General features: G+C 33.3%; 2 protein-coding genes across 5 annotated transcripts in view; both read right to left on the bottom strand.

Annotated features, from left to right (window-relative positions):
* LOC127716493 (uncharacterized) overlaps positions 1 to 17,332 on the bottom strand; it is a 68,591-nt gene extending 51,259 nt beyond the window's left edge. The window contains exons 1-8 of one of the 4 annotated variants that reach the window (XM_052222723.1): positions 17,027 to 17,332; positions 11,436 to 11,607; positions 10,814 to 11,013; positions 9,885 to 9,958; positions 8,744 to 8,836; positions 7,937 to 8,000; positions 7,367 to 7,491; positions 6,136 to 6,731 (exon numbers count right to left, since the gene is read on the bottom strand). In XM_052222723.1, coding sequence (XP_052078683.1) covers positions 6,448 to 6,731; positions 7,367 to 7,491; positions 7,937 to 8,000; positions 8,744 to 8,836; positions 9,885 to 9,958; positions 10,814 to 11,013; positions 11,436 to 11,607; positions 17,027 to 17,028 — 1,014 coding nt within the window. In that variant the 5' untranslated portion in view covers positions 17,029 to 17,332 and the 3' untranslated portion in view covers positions 6,136 to 6,447. Of the gene's footprint in view, positions 1 to 6,135; positions 6,732 to 7,366; positions 7,492 to 7,936; positions 8,001 to 8,743; positions 8,837 to 9,884; positions 9,959 to 10,813; positions 11,014 to 11,435; positions 11,608 to 12,033; positions 12,157 to 12,186; positions 14,031 to 17,026 lie in introns of those variants that run through there. The other 3 variants (XM_052222721.1, XM_052222724.1, XM_052222722.1) reach the window with 3 other exon arrangements.
* LOC127716481 (pleiotropic regulator 1-like) overlaps positions 1 to 21,544 on the bottom strand; it is a 474,697-nt gene that overhangs the window by 17,642 nt on the left and 435,511 nt on the right. The window contains exon 16 of the transcript XR_007988946.1: positions 15,856 to 16,177. The gene's annotated coding sequence lies outside the window, so the exon portion shown is untranslated. The remainder of the gene's footprint in view (positions 1 to 15,855; positions 16,178 to 21,544) is intronic.

The following is a 21,544-nucleotide window of genomic DNA, read 5'->3' as shown; positions in this document are numbered from 1 at the left end:
CATGATCGTAGCCTGATTTGTCATGCAACGCTATCATCTCGACTCTGTTCGAAACCATTCGGGGTACATGTTTTAGATTTTCTAATTGAAACGGATTATCTTTGATCCATAGGTTAAGAAAGCGTTCATCGTGACAGAGTCGAGGTTTACTTGGCTCTATTGTCAAAGGCATGATTATACGAGGCAACACACATTCTCCCAGCTTCCCCCAAAGTCGTATCGAACCTGATTTTAACCTTTCCGTAATCTCTTTCTCAATAAAAGGTATAAATAATCGGCATGAAGAAGAGTTACTTTTGGTGGTATCTTTCCTTCATAAGATTTTCCTTTAAAATTGCCTTTAAAAGGTTTAAAGAAATCGTTTACGTCTACATTATTGGTTACCCAACCTTTTATTTGTATCGGAAGATCGTCGCCGAAATGTTTCAACCATTCATCGCTACTAAGTATTTTGTTTAATTCCACCTGATACAAAACTGTCAGGATCTCGAAAAGGAAATTTTTTTAAAATCGTGAACAATATATGAATTCAAAATATCAAACGTAATATGGTGAACTGCATTTGCTGGCTTGTCCCCATCCAACGTTACCCATGTTGGGTGCTTCCTAACATGTTGCAAGGCACTACGAGGATCAAACTGAACCCTTTTCTCCCATTCCGGAGAAGAAAGGTGCGGAAAACCAGAATTCTGTGTATTCACATCCTAGAATACAGAATAAATTTCTATACCAAAATGCAAGGTATACAAATATAATGGAAGCAACCAACTTAGGTAAAAAGAAAAGGGACAAGCTTAGCACCTGCAGTCCACGTGGTCTAAAGATCACTAGGGAATCAGTGTCCTCGGACAGAGTTGCTGGCTTGAAAATAAAATTATTAAAAATGCATAGGCAAAATTTATGCAAAAATATACTAATCTTGAAAAACTACAAATTATGATTTAAAGCCCTTATTAATGAAAAACTAGATATGTTACAAACTAGATACAAAACTCGATACAATTATTTTCCCTTAGCGTTTTTCATCTTCTCACAATCCTTCACAACGTGATCATTCGAATTGCAGAAGAAACAATTTCCTCTTGGCCATTTCTTGGGCTAAATCTTCTAGTGCCTTGATTATGGTACATACTAATACTAAAGGGAAACATTCCCTGCTGCCATCCAGTGGGCATCTGAGGCATGAAATAGTTAGGCAGACAGGTAGCAGGGGGGTAAGCATTAGCCAAGGAAGAAGTGGTTTTCATTTTTTCAATATGATTAGCTTTATTACCAGTGATCTTTTGTTCCACTTCCTTCTCCTTGAGACATTTTGCCATTGCTTTTCCCACTAAATCAGAAGCTTTCCCCACAGAACATTCAACGTTAGAGTGGCAACATTTATCGACCCCTGATGTCTCTGCGCTTGTCCCGCTAATTCATCGAATGTTTCTGCATCATAGTTGTTTTGCCTTCTGGCCTTTTTTGCCAACTCGTCAAGACTAAGGAGAATTAGAGGCTCGTTGGGGTTTGCCTGTAAAGCTAAACTCCTCACCTTATCTTTCAACTCTTTAACGTTATCTTCTTTTGACTTTTCTAGATCTGCTACTCTTTGCAGAAGATCATGATTCTTCTTTTTCTTCTTAGGAGGAGGGTCTTCATCTCCCGAATCCTACAATCATTAAAACATTAATTACTATCATTTTCATTTAAAAAATATAATAAGCGTGCTTAATCATAATAAACCTTAGGGGGAAAAGTCATAAATGTTAAAACATGAAAAACAAAACCGGGAATGTAACCTTGAAAAAACATCGAAATTACATCTGTTTTTTTATGCACACGTACATAACTGTAGAACGAAAACAACAGATAAATCTAAAGGGGGTGCGGCTTCACGTGTGAGCAAATTTTTAGCTGATAAAGGAGGTCACTAACCGGAGACGCTCTACAAGGTCGTACTATCGAAGAAGGTTTCTACTAAACTCTAGATAAAATATATATATTTACCTCGTTTTCTACATGACGCAGGTCCTCCCCCGCCGGTTGCCCTATCTCATTAGCTAGGATGACCGTTACATGTAGGAGTTTCTTCAAGTTATCCCCGTTAACAGGTGCAGCCGCAAGCTCTAGTATCTACGCTGCATCCTCCCCAGTAATACTCGTGAAATGACGTTTGCAGTCATCGTCTGATAAGTCCTTTATTCGAACTAGAGACTTTACTCTCCCTAGCTCTGTCCTGGGGGAATTCTAATATCATTAAACTTCTTAAGGAGCTTCAGACCAATATTATTAACCGACTTCAAATCATGCCTCCTTTTTAGGACCGTGGCAGGTGGCATCTGAAACAAAAGGTAAAGCAATATAGTCATAAGAAAATTAGAAAATTAGAAAAGCGTCCTGTAAGGAACATATTAATCCCAACTATATTATAGAGATAATATAGTAACTAGTAAAGAATATAACGGTATTCAAAAATAAAAGCCAACATTTTAAATAAAAATGACCTCAAGTGACAGGCAAACAAAGAACTGCCAATCTCAAGTGCCAATCAGGCTAAATATAACCAAGACTTCATCAAAGCCTTAAGAAAAATCACATCATAAACGAGGACTAATCAAGTCCTAAATAAGGGGAACACATAATGTTCCGATCAAAAGAAATAAAATTATATTTACATTGGAGGTAGGCGATGTGTCCTCTCCGGGAGCAAAATTGAAAGTGAGGCTTTTAATCGTGCACAGTTACATTTAACTGAGGATGTGGCCACATTCAACAAACTGATTCTCCTGCCATGACTTTGCAACTTTTTATGATTTTTATCAAAATAAAATTACTTTGCTGCATGATTGTATTCTTTTTATTCCTTATTACGGTATGTCTGAATAATTTGACATTAAAGTCAGTTTTCCCTATACTATGACAAAGACATTTTTAAAGGAAAATAGGAAGTCCGTTCATTCCCCTACCGCAGTGTACCTCCGGTATTGGATCGAAAACTCCTTCAATCTTTATTTTACAAATTGAGGAGAAACTAGTCACAGTATAATCCTAATATTGTATGTTTTAAATTTGTATCGAAAATTCAAAACTGTCGTTCCGAAGATTTGTTCAAGTACACAGAAAGTTTGAGTAGCACAACTTTAAGAATTTTTCGATATCTCATCAAAGTTTGAATGTTTATCTGGCCACAGCATTTTTTTCAATAAAATCACCTTTCACTCACATAAAACTGTAAGAAAAAAAAAAAGATGCATTAACCTTAAATAACATTAGTTTTCCTGTACCTGATGTAAACTGGACCATACATAAATAGGCACTGCAATAAATTAATAAAATCATTTTAAGATTACACACACTTTAAACCAACTGTTCGGTTTATAATTTCCAAGAACAAAAATTAAGATTTCATCTTATCTAAACTGTTTATGGTCATGTGATGTTTGTAATAAATTTAATGTTTTGCCTTAAAGGGGCACTAGCTGTCAAATTCATGTTTACCGATTTGACTCAAATTCTCATATTTGATTTATAACAATGTAAAACATTTATCCAAATTATAAAAAAGTATAAAATAAACAATTTACAGGGCATGGACTCGATAACATTCGTTAAGCTTCGTTTCGTGTGTATTTTAGTCTAGACGCCATCTAATTTACTATCGAGTTGACCTCCGAAGACCTCCGATGGTCATATAAGCGATATAAACATAAATATAGATACAAATAGATAGGAACTCGTGCAATTGGATTTTTCTAGGTCTGTTTAATTTCATTTTATAGATTAAAAATATGTGTTTATCATCGTTTTTACCTGTATAAGAATGATATTTTGTGGATCGAATCAGTCAATCAAATGGTTTACCTTTTTTCCCTTTCAATGTTGACATTCTTTTCCTTTAAATAATTGAACACGTATCATTCATGCGTTATCCATCTCTAACTTAGGGGTTAAATTGAAGTTCACATGAATACGGATTCAATGAGGTCGAATTATTCACTTGCAAGTGAATAATTCATCATCAATGTTTCTCAGCTTATTTTGACAAAATTGAACCATACTGGCTGCTAAAAGCGAATTATTATTTCACTATTTCACTTTCATTAATGATTGAACAAAAAAACATCATGTAGCTAGTGCTGCTTTAAGTTTGTCCCGAAGTGAAAGAAGTTTTATTTAGATCTAAACAGATGTACATGTATAAAATAATCATACAAATTGTGAAATTATATAAAGATATATCTTTGACAGCTATTTTGGTGCGCACGAAATGTGTTTTTAAAAAAAATTCTCACAGTATCGCTTATGATGTATAGTACATACAGGTGACCATTTAAAGCACAAAGGCCAAAATGAACGTTTCAAAGTAGGTGTTAGAATATATACAAGTTAGTTCAATATTCCCAAAATGTTTGAATAACGTGCATCATATATAAAGGCTTCTTACAATTACTTTACTTTATGTTTTTGATATTTAACTCATCGTAAGCAGCTGTTGTTTCAAATATGAACAATATCTCTTACGTCCATTCAACTGAGATGTATGACTTTCTAAAGGGACGTCCGTGGTTTTGAAGATTGTTTCAAATACACGATTAATCCTTTGAACATTGACTTCAATATTTCTTGCGTAAGAAGACTGCAAAGCTCTAGTGACGAATAATCACCCTCAAACATCATCCATTTAAAGAAGGATTTCGGTTACATTGTTTCCTTTGTTATCCAAGCAACTAGAGAAAACAAATCCGGATACAAACTAAAACCGAGGGAAACACATCAACTATAAGGGAAAACACAGGAACAACAGAAACACTGAAGTGCAACAAAAACAAACGCCAACATACATAAAAACGAACACAGATATTATAAAAGTGCTTTGGACGCACGAAATGTATAAAGTGTTATTTAATTACGTACCAGCGAACCGCATTTCAAAAATTATTTAGAAAACATCTTTTGTGAGGAGAGGACATGGACTATTTTTAATGGAAACAAACTTATTTTTTAACTTACAAATTTGCTGCTGACTATATACAAGAATAGATCAAAAGGGATATTGGATATCCATTCATGACACATAAGTGTAACTGTGAAGAGATGATGGCAGCTGTTAAATTTCTCAATGACAACAATACTTGTTTCGAGAATAAAGTTTATCGGAAGGATGTAGGAATTCTTATGGACGCAAATTTCGACTTTTGAATAGCAGACATTTTTCTGTGTTGTTATAAATTATTAACAAATATCGAATGCAAATCAATTTAATAGAAAACGTGAATACTATTTATCACTAACCTTGGTGATATTTTTGCTTTTGATGATTAAGATTTCTTTAATATTAGTTCTACACAAGAGAACTGGTCCGTTTGTTATATTTGATATTTCTGTTTTGCAATGGATAATCTACTCAAAAAGGCGTTTTTTCGTTCTCTGTATATAATTTGCTTATTTCTCATAATGATGTTAACGTTAACTTTTTTTCCATCTTCTTTTTATGTTGTTATATTCACAATTCCGGTGTCTGTAGTGATGTTTTGGATATTTCAGTGAACTTAATGTATAAATATCAATTTACAAATTCTATGAACATCATATAAGTAGTAAGTAGGAAAAATTTAAACCGGGAGTAAAAACCATTTGCTATATGAACTGTGAACATTGTGTAATTTTGTACAAATTAGATTTTTTGGTACAAGTTATCAGTAGTTAAGCGCAGTCATACCTTTTTTCACTAGGCAATACAAGTTTATCATAAATATTTCATCCGCTGGATGTTTTAATCAACAATATATATAGTTCAACCTAACGTTGAGCACTGTTCGGTTAGTATTAACATTGAGCAAATGAGGACACTGATAAGATTCTCTTATTACTTTGCCATTTTACGGTACAAGATTCTATGTCTAACAAAATATATTTAGGTGTTCTAATTTTAACTTTGTTTTCGTGCTTTGTATAAGACTGTAGCTTATAGCCATGAAAATATGACAGCAATAAGCTAAACCAAACTTAAGACAATCCCTCGTTTTATCTAATAATGTTAAAATGTTCACAAAGTACTGCTAACTTGTTCAAACAAATTTTAATTTGTACAGCATTACAATTAACACACAACATATAAGTATATAATATTCTATAAAAAAAACTAAAACGAAGACAAGTAAAAATATTTTAATTGTTTTAGCGTTAACTTTTGCAACAAATATCACACGTAGCAATTAAAACAATAAGTTCAGAAATATGTAGGAAACATATTTTTTGAATATTTCATTTCTTTATCAAATTTGTCTTGATATGGAGCTGAACACCTGTCGCATTTCCGAGTTTTATTTCTTGTTCATCGCGAACCAGATATTCCATTGTGTCGGCATTTCTTAACTCATGATAATTCATGTGTATTATGTACTCGACAATCCTGATTTAAGCATTAGCTGCACTTTTTTTCACAGTTGTAGTACCAAATGTTGGTCATCGATGCGCTGAACAGAACTTTTCAATGATATCGTTCCTTTCCAATTCATGTAACTCATTTAAAATTACCAGTACAAATGCTGATTTGCCTTTAAGCGTACGCCATTTGTGAAGAGTATAATATGCCTGGTTGGAAACGTCACCAGAATGATCCGTTTTTATAATGGCTATCTCGTTCTCAGGAATGCCAAGTTGTATTCCAAGTTTTTGAAATGTATTGTCTGTGGCGATAAGTTTGCTGAGAAACAAGATATGTTCATCATCAAGAGATTCATTATGACCTAGAAAAAATTAATTTAGCAAATCAAGTACTAGCAAATCAAAGGTGTAAAATAAATAAATATATATTAAGTCTCTGATTGATTGTATGGTAAAAACTATAACACAAGTTTCCATACTATTCGGCCTTAACGTTCCAATGAAGAAGGCCGTAATGGCCGAAACGTATGGAAACTTGTGTTCCAGTTTTTATAATATATATATCAGCAGGGTTTAAGAACATCAGTTGTTCGACCTGCTAGTCAAATGCGTTTTGTTAAAATATACTTTTTCACTCATTTGGTCTTTTGGAAAATGTTGTTTGTGCTGTATTTAGACCTCTCTTCCAAGAAATTTGTTTTGCATGCACACGTATAAAAATTGCGGTTTTTATCCAACGCAATCATAGGTTTGAACGTTGTTCTCAATTTAGACTTGTATATATTTTATATATATATATTTCTTTCCAATTCATAAACGCCAAAGATATAATAAATTTAGCAAAATGCGGTGAGTTTTATATGTTTGAAGTTTTATGCTTTCAATTAAAATATGCCTTACTTCTTCGATATATGATTGTGATTGAGTTGTGTCCCTTAGACTTCAAGGCAACACAGACTGCCAGATTCCATGTAAATGACAAAACTAATTTTCATACCATGTTTCTTCTTCCAAATTTCAAGAACAGGAAAAGAAATTTTCTCGCAATCCTCTTCCAAATCACAAATCACAGAGTTGTCATTGTATTTAGGTACCAACATTCGATTCTGTTCTGTGTTCGCTCTGTTAAAACAAAAACGGTAGGTAATATTTTGAAAGCTTATCCGAAGCTAGTTAGGGCAGTGTTTTTTGTAAGCTGATGACTCTATTCAGCAATAACTAAATTTACATGACGGATGAAAAAAGATTGAAATTTCTACCAGATTCTGATTGAGAACAATAAGTATATCAATATGAAATTGCTATCGTCCTGAATAGGAACTTTCTTTTGTTTTTGATTTACACACAAATTGTATAGGGACCAGTTGAAGCTGCGATTAGGACCCATTGGTGGCCTTGTGCTTTTTTCTGCTCTTTGGTCGGATTCTTGTCTCTTTGAAACATTCCCCTTTCCATTTTCAATTCTTTTTTTCAACCCGATATAAGTAAACAGATGTATTGATATTCATTTGCACAAGGTTGATTTCTATCTGACGCGACTCATATATTACAAATAAACAATCTATACCTTTCAATATGTCCCTTGGAATAGATGATATTCTTGTCGATAACAAGTTTTCTTTTACATACTCCTACAAAATACCCAAATGTCTTAAATTAGGAAAAATACAGAGATCAATATTCAAATAAATGAGGCTTAGTCTCCTCGTATGTCTACATTTTTTTGTTCTGCCATTGCAAGTATAATATGTTACATTATAACCATTTGATAGTAAAGAGATGCGGTATGATCACAAATGAGACAACTATCCAACAGAGTTCAAATGACGATGATGTACGTTTGTAACGACATAGACATATTCCAGGACTTTTTTAGCATCTGAGATCACCCCGGGGGTTCGTCTTGTTCAATCTTTAGTTTTTTATATTGTATTGTGTGTACAGTTGTTTGATTTTTTTCTTGTTTTGTCATGGCATTATCAGTTTATTTTCGACTTATGATTTTGAATATCCCTTTATTTTCTTTCGCCTCTCTTTCTATATATAAATTTGTATGACAATGTTTAAGACAGTTTTAAGTAGTATTGTTGATTTTACTTCGTAGCAGTGCACCTTCGAGAAACATTAAAACTTATTTTAGTTGACCGTGTTAAGTGTAGATGATGGGTTTCCAAAATATACAACTATAGTTCTCTCTTACTCATAATGAACATGCGAGACTCCTGTGATGTGTTTAGACGAGCGATACTTCCAGAACTTTGTTTCACACACCAGAAACGATTTCTAGGTAACGACTACATTTAAACAACACAAAAAGTCAATAAACATTGTATACTGGTTTAGCATGAGAGCCATTCAATAAATTAAAACTCACCTAATCGTTTTCTGTGGTTGTAAAGTAGTGATATTGTAGTTACCATGGTAACTATTAATAAAGCTATGACAGCGGCTAGAACATATACAATCTCTGTAAAAGAAAACCAATTAGAAACAGAAGTTACATCTTACGTTTATAAATGTATTATTGCGTTAATAATGTACATTTCGTCAACTTTTTCAGCGCTTTCGATATTATTGTATTATGGTCGGGCGGATTGTCATCAGGTCTCAACGTAGTCTAGACCATGTGCTTAGAAACGGTTATTGAATACTTCTATACATAGGCCGAAAGGTGAAATATTGATACTATTTGATAAAAGAGAATGTAGCAATGTGCGAGATTTTAGCATTCCGGAATCGTCAAATCTGACTTTTACCTACTAGTAAGAAATATTGAAAAATAATTTATTATATCTTTAAGGGGTATTAACTAAGCATTCAACAAATTCAAAATATATTTTGTTTTAGTCTCGAACATTTTTAAAAAGCGGAATAATAAATAATTTTTCTCTATTAGCAGTCATTTTGGTTCAATTTCTTCAAAATAAGCTGAAACATATCACTGGTGTATTATTGACTTTCAAGTCAATAAATCAGCACATTTGAGAGGAGATGGGTTGCGCAGGTTCATTCATTAAAGAAAAAAGAAAACAATGCCAACTTTGAAAAGTAAAACAATGGAGACACTAGGATTAACCATTTCATGGACTTATAAGCCAAAAGTCAAAAAATCATTCTTTTACAGGTAAAACAATGGTGATTATATATTTTAACATATAACAAGAAATCAAACAGACGTAGAAAAATATAATGCACGTGCTCACTGTCTATTTATATTAAAATTTATGATTATATCGGGTTAAATGAACGTTGGCAGTCTTCGGAGATAATCTCGATGGACAATTAAATGGCGTCTTGTCTATACTACGCACAAAATGATCATACATTACAGCGAGCCCGCGCATTGTTTATTGTTTCTTTTGGACTTTTTGCAATTTGGATACACGTTTTAGTATGTTATGAATAAAATATTAGAATTTGGGTCAAATCGGTGAACATGAATTTGTCAGCTAATGAACCTTTAAGTTCCAATGGTTATAGAAAATTTATCCCAAGCTCAAAGAACAACACCTTACCATTTCCATCTTCTGTGTTTGGTACATGTACCACTTCAGACTTTAGCAAATCTTTTCCTTTAACTTGACGTGAACTAGATTTGAAGAAATAAAAACAACATACTAATATACAAATTCCATAGAAACATTGAAGGTGAAAATAACAGATATTGACACGTTATAATATTTGGTTCAATCAAACATCTTGTTTTCATTTATCACCGAATGTACAATTACCATGAGCAACATAAAAGTTGTAACTGGTGAAGCAGATTCTATTTACCCTGCCGGAATACCTGAAATTGCCTCTGGTATTTTGTGGAGTTCCTTTTACTAAGTTCAGAGTTTTATATGTAATGTTTTGTGAAATTGGTTTTATTTTGTAGTCATTCGATTTTTGTATTTGCCATGACGGTGTCAGTTTCTCTTTACCTTGTCAGTTTATATGTCCCTTGGTATCTCCAATCTTTTATTTATCACATTTATTGGTTGCTTTACGCAGGTCACATTCATCGATTAGAATATGATAAAAATGACAAAATATGTAAAGTAGCACTACGATACTTGGTATATGCAAAAATACAGTTCATGTGTTTGCTGATCACCTCGTTAGTCAAAATCTCGTTATCTGACCAAATTTATCCTTAATAGATGGAAACAAGACACATATGAATGAATTGCAATTATATTCCCTCAGACCAAAACAGTGTTTCCTAGACTTTTTTGATATAATATTGATTCATTAAGTTCTGTAAAGTGTTTACACTTATTTTTGTTGTCGACTCACTAGAAATCAATAGCATATATTAACAAGTAAGAAAGGGTCGCCTATCTCCTACTGTTTTGACTGCCATTACTGACTTTAACATGAGTATTCTTTTGTTTGGTCATTTGGTCATTTCGAATTAGTTCGATATAGAGAGCAACATATTTATTCACCAATTACTTACATGTCTGGTAGAATGTTTCCACATTTTGCATTTGATGTTTCTGTACATTGTCGCAATTCCACCCTTCCTTCACTAGTACAATTTCTACAAAGTTTACATTCTTTAAATGATCGTGAATGACTAAAGCATCCATTAGTACAAACAACACAGCGTCTGCATTCCAAGGCACCATGAACTGGATCAAATTCAACTTTCCTATCCTTCAAACAAAGCAAATATGAAGGTATAGTAATTGTTATTTAAAAATATTTTTTTGGATTCAGGATATATATCAGAAATGTAATATGTTTAATTACTAAACAGCAACAACAGCATTATGAAGGAAAGACAACGGATATTAATGACAAAGACTTGGATAAATTCGGTTGCAAATTCTTACTGGGTGCGGATACAATGTACCATATGTCTGTTATAATTTGTTTTCATGTAACGGCATCATTATCGTAATTAAACTGTTTGCTTTCTACCAATCTCATAAAGTCTATCAATATAGTACATACTAGTATGCATCGACCGCATTACAGGCGCTGAATTCATAGCTTCTTATATACTTACCCTGTCGACACGCATGTCGAACTTACTTTCACATTCAATCCCTTCTTTTAAATCAAAATGTATTTACCTTCAGTTGCTCTAAACCAAACCCAGGAGGACATCTGTCACATCTCTTGCAGAAGTCTCCTTGGGGTAGATAGGATTCATGTTTACTATAATCGCAGTATATGTCAGTCTTAATTGTCCGAACAATTTCCAGATTTATCAATAAGACAGATAAAATGAAGGACATGCTGAACCTGAAAAAAAGTCCAAAACATTTTCATATGAGTGTTTTTCACTTATATGTATATGGAATAAAAAATTCATTCATTTTTCATTGAGTTGGTATTGATAAAAGAAATGTGTAAAAGTTATTATAACGAAAACCTACACCAATATGTCGTTAAATGAAATTGGATATTCTGCATTTATCATGCTTTTCAATAACATATGGTCAAATCGCTGAAAGACCTCTCTCCTAAATTATTGAAAACCATCATTCTGCATTGACAATACTATCTTGGTGCAAATAAGATACACCCATTCGGGCTAACACCCTCAATGTGTATCTAATACATCAATTGAAATAGTAAATTTTATCAGATTTAAACAATAAAATGCAGTGATGTTTACGTTAGAACCAAAATGACCAGACAAAATATAATTATTTAACAGATTCCTACCTGTCGTGCTGAAGACTTTATAAATCATTCATAACTTTAAACGTACTACTATATGTTTGTATACTATAAATTTAGTGTAGACTACGTAATCTCATTCATTCATAACATATAAGCATGTGACATACACAATATCTATTACAATACGATGGTTACCTCTCTTCTGACGTCATATGTATTACCCAAGATGTTAAATCGTTGTTACGGTGTTTGTTATGTGTTTTCGCATTCTATTCATTTGTAGCATTGTCTTTAATGTTTGATATGTGACTTTTGCCAGTGTTTGGTTTATTCAAAATATAATTTTGATTTGGGAAAGATATGTGCTTAAGATTCTAATTTTTCAATCAACGTTTTTTGATACCGATCAAATTAATATCTAACAGCTAAAATACCAAAGCTTAATAAAATGCTCCGCAGGGCGCAGCTTGATACGACCGCAGAGGTCGAACCCTGAACAGTTGGGGCAAGTATGGACACAACATTCAAGCTTGATACAGCTCTGAATTTGGATTGTGATTAAATATTTGACACAGCATAGTTTCTGACACAGAATGAATGTGGTCTAAGAACTTAAAAATTTTAAATTGGACATTCACCTATTATGGTCCAATATCCAAAATCTAAATACATGGTTAGATTCAGCATATCAAAGAACCCCAAGAATTCAATTTTTGATGAAATCAAACAAAGTTTAATTTTGGACCCTTTTGACCTCAATGTGGACAAAGTTGATAATGGGGCCCAAAAATCAAAAATCTAAATACATGGTTAGATTCAGCATATCAAAGAACCCAATATATTCAATTTTTGTTGTTTTCAAACAAAGTTTAATTTTGGACCCCGATTTGGACCAACTTGAAAACTGGGCCCATAATCAAAAATCTAAATACATGCTTAGATTCAGCATATCAAAGAACCCTAAGAATTCAATTTTTGTTAAAATCAAACTAAGTTTAATTTTGGACCCTTTGGACCTTAATGTAGACCAATTTGAAAACGGACCCAAAAATTAAAAATCTAAATACACGGTTAGATTCGGCATATCAAAGAACCCCAATAATTCAATTTTTGATGAAATCAAACAAAGTTTAATTTTGGACCCTTTGGACCTCAATGTGGACCAATTTAAAAACGGGGCCCAAAATCCAAAAACTTAATACACGGTTAGAATCAGCATATTAAAGAACCCCAAGAATTCAAGAATAAAACCCCATTGAAATTGGTCAAGAAATAAGCAATTTATACGAAGTATCTTCTTTTGCACAATACTGTGCAATTGAATATTTCTTGCTATTGCGCAATACTGTACAATTGACAATTTCTTGCTATTGCGCAATATTGTGCTATTGGATATTTCTTGCTATTGCACAATACTGTGCAATTGAAGATTTCTTGCTATTGCGCAATACTGTGCAATTGAAGATTTCTTGCTATTGTGCAATACTGTGCAATTGAAAATTTCTTGCTATTGCACAATACTTATTATATAATAATTTACACATCCTGTTTGGTGTGTATCTCCTACCATATCATTATTATTTGCTTTTAAATATAAAACAGAAATAACCAACTTAAAATGGAAAATTTTAAAAGAAAAAAAAAGGAAAAAAAGAAAAAAAAGGAAAAAAAAAAAATCCCACCCCCCCAAATTTTTTGAACCCCCTTATGATTCATCACCCCCAAACTCAATCCCAGCCTTCCCTTTGTGGTATGGTACCTTGCAGTACAATTTCAGAGAGATCCATACACTTGAACACAAGTTATTGTATGGAAACTAGAAAAATGCTTTTTTTTGGCCCCTTATTCCTAAACGTTTTTGGCAATTACCCCCAAACTCAATTCCAGCTTTCCCGTTGTGACATGGAACCTTGTAGTACAATTTCAGAAAGATCCATACACTTACACACAAGTTATTGTCATGAAACTAGAAAAATGCTTGTTTTTTGCCCCTTTTTTGGCCCCTAATTCCTAATATTTTGAGGCAATTACCCCCAAAATCAATCCCAGCCTTCCCTGTGTGATATGGAACCTTGTGGTACAATGTCAGAGAGATCCATACACTAACACACAAGTTATGTCTGGAAGTTACAAAAATGCTTATTTTTGGCCCCTAATTCCTTAACTGTTATTACCATAACCCCCAAAATCAATCCCAACCTTCCTTTTGTGGTATTGAACCTTATGGTAACATTTCATAGAGATCCATTTACTTAAACTAAAGTTAGAGTGCGAAAACCAATGTGTCTTCGGACGACGCAGGACGACGCCGGACGACGACGACAACGACGACGACGACGACGACGACGACGACGCCAACGTCATACCAATATACGACCGCAAAAATTTTTTGCGGTCGTATAAAAACTAATAGACAGAAAATGGTCGCCTATTATTTTGAACTATAGATTCTCTATATCGATGGTTGTTGAAAAATAGAATAAAAACGTTCAATATAAATATAACGGATGGGTTTTTTATACTGTCCGTTAATATGAATTGTGTATAAGTATGCAGTCTAGTCCCGTGTCTTCAATGATCAGGGACTTTGCAAAACTAAGAGCCTCCTATGAGTGAATTGTCCTCTTAGTTGCATTTTCCCAAGTATAGGCTTTTCTTTTGAATCAAAGTAATATCATATGTTCTAAAGACCATTTCTGTGTCGTTTGTTTTCATTTCCTTTTATCAGTTCTTATAAATTTGATATTTTTCAAAGCGTTTCAATGTACACTTGACTTCTGCTGGGACCTTTTCGAATTTTTGAAAATATCACCACTTATCACCGACCTTCACGGGAAAATTTAAGTCAACGACTCTTGCAATTGGTTGGATGATTGTTGAGAAGATTCTTTAAAAAATGTATCATTGAACCCTATTATTGGCCACTTGAAGCCAAATAGGAACGATGAAACACCATGGTTTAGTCTGATTAGCATAATGTACTTTCCTAAATCTCTATATAACTCGATTCACCGGCTTCATCGGTTTTGGGAAATAAAGAAAATGGAATGCTTCTACGTCAACAAAACTTCCATGAATACCATTTTGAATTTTCGATCGACATCAATGTTTATAAGACACGTACATTTAAAAATTGACATTTACAAAAACATAGTTCTGAAGTTTTGCTTCAATTGGTTCAACCGTTCTTTGGAACCAGAAGTTCTCTTTCATTTCAGCTAATTAATAAAATGCTCCGCTGGGCGCAGCTTGATACGACCGCAGAGGTCGAACCCTGAACAGTTGGGGCAAGTATGGACACAACATTCAAGCTTGATACAGCACTGAATTTGGATTGTGATTAAATATTTGACACAGCACAGGTTTCTGACACAGAATGAATGTGGTCTAAGAACTTAAAAAAAATTAATTTACCTATTCAAACCATATCATTATTATTTGCTTTTATATATAAATCAGAAATAACCAATTTAAAATGGAAAATTTTAAAGAAAAAAAAATCCCCCCCCCCAATTTTTTGAACCCCCTTATGATTCATCACCCCCAAACTCAATCCCAGCCTTCCCTTTGTGGTATGGTACCTTCAGTACAATTTCAGAGAGATCCATACACTTGAACACAAGTTATTGTCTGGAAACTAGAAAAATGCTTGTTTTTTGGCCCCTTTTTGGCCCCAAATTCCTAAACGTTTAGGGCAATTACCCCCAAACTCAAACCAAGCTTTCCCTTTGTGATATGGAACCTTGTAGTACAATTTCATAAAGATCCATACACTTACACATAAGTTATTGTCCTGAAACTAGAAAAATTCTTGTTTTTTGCCCCTTTTTTGGCCCCTAATTCCTAAAATTTTAAAGCAATTACCCCCAAAATCAATCCCAGCCTTCCCTTTGTTGTATGGTACCTTGCAGTACAATTTCAGAGAGATCCATATACTTGAACACAGTTATTGTCTGGAAACTAGAAAAATGCTTATTTTTGGTCCCTTTTTGGCCCCTTTTTCCTAAACGTTTTGGACAATTACCCCCAAATTCAATTCCAGCTTTCCCTTTGTGATATGGAACCTTGTAGTACAATTTCAGAAAGATCCATACACTTACACACAAGTTATTGTCATGAAACTAGAAAAATGCTTGTTTTTTGCCCCTTTTTTGGCCCCTAATTCCTAATATTTTGAGGCAATTACCTCCAAAATTAATCCCAGCATTCCCTGTGTGATATGGAACCTTGTGGTATAATGTCAGAGAGATTCATACACTAACACACAAGTTATGTCTGGAAGTTACAAAAATGCTTATTTTTGGCCCCTTTTTGGTCCTTAATTCCTTAACTGTTAGTACCATAACCCTCGAAATCAATCCCAACCTTCCTTTTGTGGTATTGAACCTTATGGTAAAATTTCATAGAGATCCTTTACTTAAACTAAAGTTAGAGTGCGAAAACCAATGTGTCTTCGGACGACGACGACGACGACGACGACGACGACGACGCCAACGTCATACCAATATACGACCGCAAAATTTTTTTGTGGTCGTATAAAAACCACAACAGCTGCATTTTGGTTTAGAAAATAAAGCAAAATGTAATATTGTATATGGTTTCAAAGTAAACTTTCACTTCCTTGACGACAATTTCAACATTTCGATCGACACCAGAGTTAAGACATTAACAAGAAAGGGCATCCATAGGGACATATTTGTCGAGGTGTGTTACAATTTGTTCAAAGGTCCTTTGAACAAAAAGTTTCCTATAAATATCAGACAACAAACAATAACGGTTAAATTTTGTTGACGAATCGGCACGAAAGTAAAGAAATCTAAGAAGAGGATCACAGTGTGAAAACGGAAAGACAACAAACGAATGTAAAAGTTTCCATGGCCTACGGCCAAGTGAGATAAAAAGTAAGAACATACCTGGGAGGCCATCAGAAATAATGAAGTTACGAAGAACGGACGTATAGACACCATTGCTAAACAGGAGATAAAGAGACAGGCTAAAATTTATATAAAAACATAACGCAGAACTTAATACTTACATTTAGCAACATGAACCAATCAAAAACAGGTGCTGTATTCAGGAAGGATAAACAATTCCTGGCTCACTAGTGGCATCTATAACGTTGCCGAAAAGAGTAAAAGTCAAATTAATTTTCTGGATTTTCATGATTTATTGCAAAATACGCAAACTTACTGTTAAATAAAGTCTTGAATAAAAGTCGATTCAAGTTAATGAGAAACCAATTCTGGCTGCAGACTGAAGTTATATCATTGATAGGATATTTGCAGGGTTGGCTCTCCTCGACGTTTTCATTCTTTGAGAGAGAGAGAGAGAGAGAGAGAGAGAGAGAGAGAGAGAGAGAGGGGGGGGGGGGGGGGTATTAACGGATCACCAGCATCTAGTGAATAATGTACCTTAGAGTTATACTTAGGTAAAATAAAGTCAGTACATGTAGTTTTTAAAAAAGGTAAATATACAAGTAAACGGGGGAAAAAATAAGGACAACAACTTGAAGAAAGCAACCAACAGTGTAATTTTTTTCAATGTTTTATCACCCTGAATGAGTAATATACGAAATCATTGACACTAGAGTTGCATCACTGAACGTTAACATTGCATAGTAAATATATGAAGTCAAAATTGTCCCAAGTTACCTTATAATGGGAAACATAACATGAATTTTTAGAGGACATAGTTCTAATCATAATACAAAAGGGATTTGTAAAAAGGTTTAATATAAATTATTCAAAACAACTAAACAACTGACAGTTTATTAGATCATTGCAGTAGCTGCTATATATATGTTGAGTTGTGTTAGAAATTTTGCTTTCCAACACCTACAGACCCTTTTAAGAGTTGTTTCAAGGTTTCTTTAACTTTCAAAGAACGCAACACCAACTTTAAAAAAGACAAATGCATTCACCGTCCCCATTCCGACCTGACGCGGTTGCGTATTAATGCACCTCTCATTTGGACGCCTCTCTTTAGCAAACCCGATAATGGCGATATGTTTTAAAGTTTCCTAGTCCATCCCTGCTTAAATATATTATATACTTTGTTCTATGGTATCAAATGAAACTTTGCTTTCCACCTTTATCACCGTGGTATTTTAGGGAATTTGGATATACATTTTCTACATTCAAGTATCTCCCGCTGTCGCTTTCGGGTGTAAATTATGAACATCTTCGCAGTTTATACTAGTTTTTTTATTAACTCTTAAAGGGTTTCTGAAATCATTTGATGATATATAGATAAAATAATATTTTTAGGCTCCTTTATTAACAATTATGGAACTGAGGACATTTGCCACTTGATGTCATTTCTTGTGTGTTTGATATTTATTTTATTTTATTTAATGTCATGATGATATTGTTTAAATTGACATTTGTATGTTATTATGCCTTTGATCCATATGCGCTTAATAAAGTAATTATAAATCGTAGAAATAGTCATCAAGCAGAGAGTATCATCAACTCAGTAGTTAGTCAGTACTTGGGAACTAACATGATTTATAACAAACCTTTCTTAAATTGTCCGTTTATGAATTTAGAAACTATCAACCTAAGAAATTAAGGTGTCAACTACCTAAGAAAAAAATTGACCTATTTGGTAATACAGCTCTTCTACTGTTTCGGTTCTTATACATCCTTGGCTTTCAAGCGTACCTAATGAAGGTAAATCCAGAAAAGCGCTTCGAACGCATGACATTACAAAGTTTTTTTCTTTTAAATTAGAAGCCTTTTAAAAGGAATGATTTTGACAGTCATGCATTGTCAAATTGCATCAAAAACTTGTTTTCAATAAGTATTGTATTGCAAGATCATTTCAATGAACTATAATATTGTACATACATATATTCCTTTACTATGTACGTCACTCTGATTTATTACATTTATCTGTTTATCTCAACATATGACTACATATGACTATGTGTAATACCTAAAAATATCTTTAAATACGTCATGGAAAAAAGAAGTTTACATGTTTGTTGTTTGTATATTTAAAACCATAATGCACCTAGAAAACACTGAAAACAAACCAATGTTATCATTATTATTGTCCAGATCACCAAATAACCATTCATTCTTTAAAATTTGTTTACAAATTAAAGGTCATAGATTGTCCTTGATCGAAAACAAAAAATAAGTGGGACATAAACTACGTCATAGTTCGACTTAAAAAAACAGTAAAATCCTCAAAACCCGGATGTTATAAGTAAACATGTAGAGAATTTTGCTTATTCACTTGATTGTGTGGCACGAGTACTTGTAACTTTGATAAAAAACATACAATGACCTTAACTTGGTGTATCTAATAAAAACAAATAAGCAAATATATAATTATGTATGTTTATTGAATATTTGCCTATATTACAATAGCGTTTGAGCCAGTGTGTGTGTGTGTGTGTGGTGGTGGGGGGTGTCAACTTCGATATATTTTTGGTAGGGATATGCCATTTTTGCCTCAAAAAACGTACCCATTTTAATATATAACATTCACTGAAATTCAGTACCTATAGTTCTATAGTTGTATAAATATTTAAGAAAGAATGACATATACTTATATACAATATTTAAAATATGACCCATGCGTTTATAAGCACTAAATCTAAACCAAGCCAGAAATACATGTACACATTTAATACAACCATTCCATACACAGAATATAGATGACCAATTACTTATAGTATAAAACAAACAGACAAAACCATGGAAATTCTATATTGACCAATGAACCATGAAAATGAAGTCAAGGTCAGATGAACCCTGCCAGACAGACATGTACACCTTAAAATCATTCCATGCATCAAATAAAGTTGACATATTGCTTATAGTATCTAAGAAACAAAGTTAACCAGGAAAACTGAACATTGACCATTGAACCATGAAAATGAGGTGAAGGTCAGATGATACCTACCAGACAGACATATATACCTTACAATCATTCTATACACCAAATATAGTTGACTATTGCTTAAAGTTTAAGAAAAACAGACCAAAACACAAAAACATAAGCAATGAACCATGAAAATGAGGTCAAGGTCAAATAAAATCTGCCAGACTGACATGAACATCGTAAAATATTTCCATTCACCAAATATAGTTGACCTACTGCATACAGTATTAGAAAAACAGACCAAAACACAAAAACTTAACATTGAGCAATGAACCATGAAAATGAGGTCAAGGTCAGATGACACCTGCCAGTTGGACATGTGCACCTTACAATCATTACAGACACCAAATTTAGTAGAATTATTGCTTATAGTATCTGAGATATGGACTTGACTTGATACCAAATGTAGTTATCCCATTACTCATAATAAGAGAGAAATAAACATTACAAAATATCTTAACTTTTTTTTCAAGTAGTCACTGAACTATGAAAATGAGGTCAAGGACAATGGACATATGACAGACGGAAACTTCATAACATAATGCATCTATATATAAAGTATGAAGCATCCATGTTTTCTAACTTCTGAAATATTAAGCTTTTAAGAAGATAGTTAACGCCGCCACAGCCGGCGCCGCCGCCGCCGCCGGATCACTATCCCTATGTCGAGCTTTCTGCGACAAAAGTAGCAGGCTCGACAAAAACGATGATTAATTTATTTTGTTAACCTATAACATGAAATCAAACAAGCTTAGAAAAGAAGTCCAATTGCACGAGGTCGCTATCTATTTATATTTATGTTTATGTTTATATCGGGTTATGTGACCGTCGGCAGTCTTCGGAGGTCATCTCGATAGTTAATTAGATGGCGTCTAGACTAAAATGCACCCGAAATGCTGATATATATCATTGAGTACATGCATTGTCAACTTTTTATTTCAGACTTAATGTAATTTGGATATTCGTTTTACTATGTTATAAATCAAATATTAGAATTTGAGTCAAATCGGTGAACATGAATTTGACAGCTAATGCCCCTTTAAGTGCTAGTTGTATGTTTGGTAGTAAATTAAAATTCGGTTTCTATAATAAACTAATTACCTAAATGTAGCCAAATTGTTAACAAAAATGTTTTCTGAAAGTAACGCCATTGAGAGTCATGCTATCGAAATGACAACATTCGCAAAATTGAAACAATTTGATGGAACGTATTAAATCCTGTAACTATTGCATTTTACTTGTGTCTAAATCACGGCTGTCATTCGGTATATCGAGAAAAATGATCGTGAAAGGATGAATAACGGTGGTCCATTATTGCGATTGGATTGTGAAAGGTCTGGTATAGGATCGTGAAGGAAATCTTATCGAGAAGACGAGAGAAAAGTCAGTAAATAATCTAGTTTAATGAATTATACAAATATTGAAAACATAAAACTGTCTGTCAATATAGTTCAACATTATATATATATATGATCAGTATCTAAGAAAAATCAAATTTAAAAGTACACCGTTTTTACAAAACTACAAAAGGCAGATTGCTCATCGAAATTTCAAAGATATAAAAACGTAAACAAACATGATTGTTTTTCATACTTTGAATGCATAAACTACTTTTCTCTTTAAAATGTCTATCCATATTACTGTTTAAAATGATTCTCAA

This window comes from Mytilus californianus, unplaced genomic scaffold (assembly GCF_021869535.1).
Source record: "Mytilus californianus isolate M0D057914Y unplaced genomic scaffold, xbMytCali1.0.p SCAF_9, whole genome shotgun sequence".
Classification (NCBI taxonomy): domain Eukaryota; kingdom Metazoa; phylum Mollusca; class Bivalvia; order Mytilida; family Mytilidae; genus Mytilus; species Mytilus californianus.
The sequence above is the reverse complement of the archived record's forward strand: the minus strand, read 5'-3'. Positions and strand labels throughout refer to the sequence as shown.